General features: G+C 40.8%; 1 protein-coding gene across 3 annotated transcripts; it reads left to right on the top strand.

Annotated features, from left to right (window-relative positions):
• Nucleotides 1–2,294: 2,294 nt before the first annotated feature.
• LOC133639035 (C3a anaphylatoxin chemotactic receptor-like) lies at nucleotides 2,295–6,318 on the top strand. 3 transcript variants are annotated; one of them, XM_062032098.1, is made up of 2 exons: nucleotides 2,295–2,586; nucleotides 2,709–6,318. In XM_062032098.1, the coding sequence occupies exons 1-2, from the start codon at nucleotides 2,564–2,566 to the stop codon at nucleotides 3,730–3,732; spliced, it is 1,047 nt and encodes a 348-aa protein (XP_061888082.1). In that variant the 5' UTR covers nucleotides 2,295–2,563; the 3' UTR covers nucleotides 3,733–6,318. The 3 variants fall into 3 exon arrangements, with proteins under 3 accessions (XP_061888082.1, XP_061888081.1, XP_061888083.1); XM_062032097.1 differs by having other exon boundaries at nucleotides 2,685–6,318; XM_062032099.1 differs by having other exon boundaries at nucleotides 2,295–2,627.
• Nucleotides 6,319–6,925: the final 607 nt, after the last annotated feature.

Here is a 6,925-nt window from a genome sequence, read left to right as displayed (position 1 = left end):
CGGCTCCGTACAAGCTTCGGAGTCTACGTCACAGCAAAGGGGGCGTGGCTTTATAGTGTACTGCGCATGTCAGGAGTTTCACAACATTCGGTAATCAATGTAATCATAGACATCTTATAAGTAGACGCAGCGTCGAGCGCTACTGCCTACTGGCGCTGACGAGACGCGAGGCCGCCATCTTGGAGTGGTGATCCGCTCCACTCAGTGCAATTCATTTTGGCAGCAGCAATGAACTGTCAGCGCATTTAATTCATCTTACCTCACTGAATACCACTGATTTTCACGCGTTTTTTGGTCATACGTGTAGCTATGATAAAGGACACATGTTTTGGCGTGTTTTATTATTCATAGTTTGCTTAACAGTAATAGGATATTCTTATATGCTATAAGTCAGTGTTTTTCAACCTTTTTTGAGCCAAGGCACATTTTTGGCGTTTAAAAAATCCGGAGGCACACCAACAGCAGAAATCATTAAAAAACGAAACTCAATTGACAGTAAAGAGTCGTTGTCGCAATTATTGGATATGACTTAAGTTTAAAGCATGCAAGCATGCGTTACTATAGCTCTTGTCTCAATAGGTGTACTGCAGTGACGTGCGGTGAGGTTCGTGGCTGGTGAGGCACTGACTTCATCACAGTCAGATTTACAAACATATGAACCCTAAAGAGTATCTTATTCACCATTTGATTGGCAGCAGTTAACGAGTTGTGTTTAAAAGCTCATACCAGCATTCTTCCCTGCTTGGCACTCAGCTTTAAGGGTTGGAATTGGGGGTTAAATCACCAAAAATGATTCCCGGACGCGGCGCCGCTGCTCCCCTCACCTCCTAGGGGGTGAACAAGGGGATGGGTCAAATGCAGAGGACAAATTTCATTACACCTAGTGTGTGTGACAATCATTGGTACTTTAACTTAACTTTAACTTTACACATACAAACTGTAGCACACAAAAAAGCACATTTAATTAAAAAAAAAGTTATTATGGTCTTACCTTTACTTATAAATGAAGTCCATGCGCCGCTGTTGTGCCGGATAATGCACCCCCGCCGTAGAATGCACCCCCTGACGGGAGTGTTATATCAACTAAAGCCCACACTTAAAGTTTCCACGTGCAAGATTGAATCTATTTAAAAAAGTTATTTAATAAGAAGCCAAAAAGTGCAAAAACAATAATGTTCGTGTTGGAGGAGTTGTTTTTCAGTTGTTTTTATCCATCTATGTGTGGACATTGTTGATTGTCATGTCATGTTCGGATGTACATTGTCTTTGCTCCACAGTAAGTCTTTGCTGTCGTCCAGCATTCTGTTTTTGTTTACTTTGTAGCCAGTTCAGTTTTAGTTTTGTTCTGCATAGCCTTCCCTGAGCGCCAATGCCTTTTCTTAGGGGCACTCACCTTTTGTTTATTTTTGGTTTAAGCATTAGACAGCTTTTTTACCTACACACTGCCTCCCGCTGTTTCCGACATCTACAAAGCAAATAGCTACCGGCTGCCACCTACTGATATGGAAGAGTATTACACGGTTACTCTGCCGAGCTCTAGACAGCACCGACACTCAACAACAACACATCATTTGCAGACTCTAATTACTGGTTTGCAAAAAATATTTTTAACCCAAATAGGTGAAATTAGATAATCTCCCACGGCACACCAGACTGTATCCCACGGCACACTAGCTATAAGTGACCAGACGTCCGAGATCAAAACTGGGAATATAATCCCAGAGAAAGGGGGAAAAAACGGTCAAATTGAAGAAACAATATGATGAGGTTATATATACATGCGTATATCCTACACAAACAATGTATGAATATATTAGATATCTATATAGCTTAGGGACCTATAGACTGTATCTCTGTTGCTGTTTATTCTGTCTTGACACTTTGTATTGATATTTTGTATTACATTATTCCCTTAAATGATCATGTTTACAGTGATTGTTTTGTATGTATTTTTTATGTATGTCGCTTTGGATAAAAGTCCTACACATTTCACGAAGGTGGGCTACACAAAATTGGGTTGGAAAAGCTCAACTAAATTTAGACTTGTATAATACTGTATAGCCACTGTCCTTCTGATTGTCTAGTTAGCTAACATATATTACCCCCCCACCCCCCTACACAATCTGGACTGTGGTCCTAACTTTGACCCCTGTTGGCTTTTACGAATCGTAATTTATAATATTTACTATATATTACTACTTCTTTTTTCTGCTGATGCAATTTTTAACCTTCAAAGACTTCAACCAGTCTTTATATTGTACACACATGAAAGACATCAGGAAGTTTCTCTCTCACCCTGCTGGAGCACATTTCCAAGCTTTGGGAGAGCACTACACACCTTTTTAAAAACCTAGTAAGTGTTTTTAGTGAGGATTAATCAAGGGCGATACCCAATACTATAATACCCAATTCTATAAGAATATAGGAAAGCTTTGTTTTTTTCTTTGTTCACACGGCTCCATCTGAGTAAGGCAGAATTATATTTGCATCAAATAAATTCAGTCTGTGCGGCTTTCGGTCAGGCACTGCCCAGGAAACAAGAAGTGGGAAGTTGCACAGTTGGATGGGAGTCAGCAAAAAAAAAATGTAAGTCTGGATCACTTCTGATCGCATCGAGACACAAAAAAGTGAGTACTTTTCTTTGATGAAGCGTACTGATCATGTCTTGTGTGTGACGTCCACAGACGGTGTTTGTGTGAATATTCCAGGAGACTGGCCGAGATGAGTGTGGATTACAGAGAATACGATGATTACACTGCGGATAACGAGACCGAGAAAAACTTCACCAAATTCGGCCCGCTGAACTTCAGCGGTCCTCGGTCTGCTTTCACGTCTCTTCTGGTGGCTTTCAACGTCGTTATTTGTGTCGTGGGCCTGGCGGGGAACTCGCTGGTGATCTGGATCTGTGGATGGAAGATGAAAAGAACCGTCCCCACCACTTGGTACATGAGCCTGGCCATCTCCAACTTGCTGTTTTGCATCTTCCTGCCCCTGGAACTGATCTACATGATGACCTCGCACTGGCCCTTTGGACTGGTGCTGTGTAAGCTCATGTCCTCCGCTCTGTTCCTCAACATGTACAGCAGCGTCTTTCTCTTGGTTCTGATCAGCGTCGATCGCTGCGTGGTGGCGTCCTTTCCCGTGTGGTCGCGCAACCACCGCACGGTGCGGCGGGCCTCTGCGCTCGTCGTCCTCACCTGGCTCCTCTCGGCGCTCCTGACCTTGCCCTCGCTGATCCACCGGCGCACCGCCCCGCACGGAGCCGTCACCCTGTGCGTCATGCATTACGCCGACGTGCCCGGACACAAGGCGGTGGTGCTCACTCGCTTCACCTGCGGGTTCCTGCTCCCTTTCCTCGCCATCGTACTGTGCAGCACGGTGCTCGGCGCCAAGCTAAGAGGCATGAGCATCAAGTCCACCAAGCCCTACAAGATCATGGCGGCGCTCATCTTGTGCTTTTTTGTCTGCTGGGTTCCTTACCACACGTTTGTCCTCCTGGAGATACACATGAAGTCCCGCACCCTGGAGAGTTTTCGCACCGGGATGAAAGTAGGGGTGACTCTGGCGGCCTCAAACAGCTTCGTAGCCCCGGTTCTCTACATTTTCGTCGGAAACGATTTCAGTCAAATCCTGAGGAGCTCGCTGACGCAGAGGTTTGAGTCGGTGATGGCGGAGGATTTTCGTACCGGAGGCCTCGGTTACTGGCGGGATCAGCCGCAGCAAGCTGTTTGATTGGACGCACAAAACATGTCAGTCATTGGGATGGTTCCATGATTCCTAGTATTCCTTCTGTGAAACAAATTGTTTTGGTGAAATACATAGTATTAACCTAACCCGGGGGTCTGCAACCCGCGGCTCTAGAGCCTCTAAAGAGGTCTTTAGCGCCGTAAAAATCTATGATGGGGGAAACATATATTTTTAGTTTTAATATGGTTTCTTTAGAAGGACAAACCTGACACAAACCTTCCTAATTGTTAGCAATCCCACTGTTTAAATTAAACATGCTTCACTGATTAGAGTATTTGGCGAGCGCCGTTTTGTCCTGCAAATTTTGGCGGTCCTTAAACTCACCGTAGTTTGTTTACATGTACAACTTTCTCTGATGCTGCCACTCCTTTGTCTCATTTTGTCCACCAAACGTTTTTTTACTGTGCGTGAACACACAAAGGTGAGCTTTGTTGATGTTATCGACATGTGTGGAGTGCTAATCAGGCATATTTGGTCAGTGCATGACTGCAAGCTAATCGATGCTAACATGCTATTTAGGCTAGCTGTATGTACATATTCCATCATTATGCCTCCTTTGGAGGTATATCTGAGATCATTAAATTTCCTTTACTTATCTCCTCTGTGTATTTAATTTATATCTGCATGTCGCATGGCACATTACACATTATATGTAATATTGGCTGCATTTCGTATAGTTGTTTGTGTGCCATGTTGTTCCAGACCACAGCAAACGCTACCCGGCTTGCAAAGATTGTAAGAAATCCATTGGAAGAACACACACACTCATCCATACCTTTAGCCATTCTAAGACAGTCATTTCCAGGATTTATCTCACCGTCTGAGAGGCCTCTGTTTTATTAATGTTTTCCAATGTTGTAAAAATGTGTAGAATAAATATTACATTTCAACATTTATGTTAACGAAGATTTGTGTCAGCCGACACATCATCATTTAATTAGTAGGCTATTATAGCTAATATAGACACTTATATAATGTGTTGCCCATAATAAGATCTATATAAGGCTTTTAACTTTTTGCAGCTCCAGGCAGATCATTTTTTCTCCTTCAACATTTTGGGTTGCCGACCCCTGGCCTAACCTTAATCCTTTGGTGCTCCTTCAACTTAATTGTGAAAAGATGCTGTTTACAATCAATAGCGTTTAATTTTTATACTCCAGCCACTCTCTTCCTCATCCGACACGGATCACATGACGTCACAAAAACACGGTCTGAAAAAGATCATGATTTTACTCATCAGTTTAACAGCAACAGCATCTTCCATTTTTAAAATAATTGTGTTCATGAAAATATATTTTTTCCCGCATGCGTACTAGGTCGCGTTGCGCCGACGGACGGAAGGAGGGAGGGGGTCTTAAACGACCATTGTGTGTGTGTGGACACGGATAAGGTTAGGTGGGATTTACCCTGGATAACCTTAGTGTAGAAGGGGCTTAAGTATTCAACAATGAGTGAGGAGACACCGACTGGTGTGCTCACTGGCAAATACAGCCTGAAATAACTTTAGATAAAACGCTGTGCAAATAAATGACATGCACTTAAGTAAAATGCATAAAAACGTTCCTGGATTGATTGATTGATTGATTGATTGATTGATAGATTGCACAGTACATATTCCGTACAATTGACCACTAAATGGTAACACCCTAATAAGTTTTTCAACTTGTTTAAGTCGGGGTCCACTTAAATAAATTCATGGTACAAATATATACTATCATCATAATGCAGTCATCACACAAGTTAATCATCAGAGTATATACATTGAATTATTTACATTATTTACAATATTTACAATCCGGGGGTTGGAATGAGGAGGGTTTAGTTGATATCAGCACTTCAGTCATCAACAATTGCATCATCAGAGAAATGGACATTGAAACAGTGTAGGTCTGACTTGGTAGGATATGTACAGCAAGCAGAGAACATAGTGAGTTCAGAAAGCATAAGAACAAGTATAAACATTTGATTATTTACATTTGGTTATTTACAATCCGGGGAGGTGGGATGTGGAAGGGGGAAGGTGTTAGTCAAGGGTTGAGGTTGACTGGAGGTGTTGTTTTAGTGCGGTTTTGAAGGAGGATAGAGATGCCCTTTCTTTTACACCTGTTGGGAGTGCATTCCATATTGATGTGGCATAGAAGGAGAATGAGTTAAGACCTTTGTTAGATCGGAATCTGGGTTTAACGTGGTTAGTGGATGACAATAAAATTGCACTTGCGTACAAACATTGTAGTCTTTTCTTCAACAAATGCTAACGTGAGTAATTTAATCCTAACTCGAAAATGTGAATAGTCTGATTTTTTATTAAATTACCTTTTAACAGCCTTATTACTAGGGCTGTAAATCTTTGGGTGTCCCACGATTCGATTCAATATTGATTCATGGGGTCACGATTCGATTCAAAATCGATTTTTTTTTTCCATTCAACACGATTCTCGATTCAAAAACGATTTTTCCCCAATTCTCTATTCATTCAATACATAGATTTCAGCAGGATCTACCCCAGTTTGCTGACATGCAAGCAGAGTAGTAGATTTTTGTAAAAAGCTTTTATAATTGTAAAGGACAATGTTTTATCAACTGATTGCAATAATGTCAATTTGTTTTAACTATTAAATTAACCAAATATATGACTTATTTTATCTTTGTGAAAATATTGGACAGTGTGTTGTCAAGCTTATAAGATGCGAATGCAAGTGTAAGCCACTGTGACACAATTATTTTATTTTTTTTAAAATAATTTTCTAATGATAATGTCAATGAGGGATTTTTAATCACTGCTATGTTGAAATTGTAACTAATATTGATACTGTTGTTGATAATATTAATTTTTGTTTCACTACTTTTGGTTTGTTCTGTGTCGTGTTTGTGTCTCCTCTCAATTGCTCTGTTTATTGCAGTTCTGAGTGTTGCTGGGATGGGTTTGGTTTTGGAATTGGATTGCATTGTTATGGTATTGCTGTGTATTGTTTTGTTGGATTGATTAATTTAAAAAAATAAAATAAAATAAAAAAAATAAAATAGAAAAATAATAATTAAAAAATACAAATAAATCGATTTTTTAAAAATGAGAATCGATTCTGAATCGCACAACGTGAGAATCGCGATTCGAATTCGAATCGATTTTTCGCCACACCCCTACTTATTACTGTATTTACATGTTTAGAGAGTCACCCTA

This window comes from Entelurus aequoreus, linkage group LG21 (genome assembly GCF_033978785.1).
Source record: "Entelurus aequoreus isolate RoL-2023_Sb linkage group LG21, RoL_Eaeq_v1.1, whole genome shotgun sequence".
In the NCBI taxonomy this organism is placed as follows: Eukaryota; Metazoa; Chordata; class Actinopteri; order Syngnathiformes; family Syngnathidae; genus Entelurus; species Entelurus aequoreus.
This window is presented reverse-complemented; position numbering and strand designations above follow the sequence as displayed.

What these genes read in the sequence shown, in the direction of transcription:
- LOC133639035 (XM_062032097.1), top strand. Translation starts at nt 2,564, where the DNA reads ATGGGAGTCAGCAAAAAAAAAAT. An exon ending in GGAGTCAGCAAAAAAAAAAT is followed by an intron (nt 2,587 to 2,684) that starts GTAAGTCTGGAT and finishes TGACGTCCACAG; the next exon opens with ACGGTGTTTGTGTGAATATT.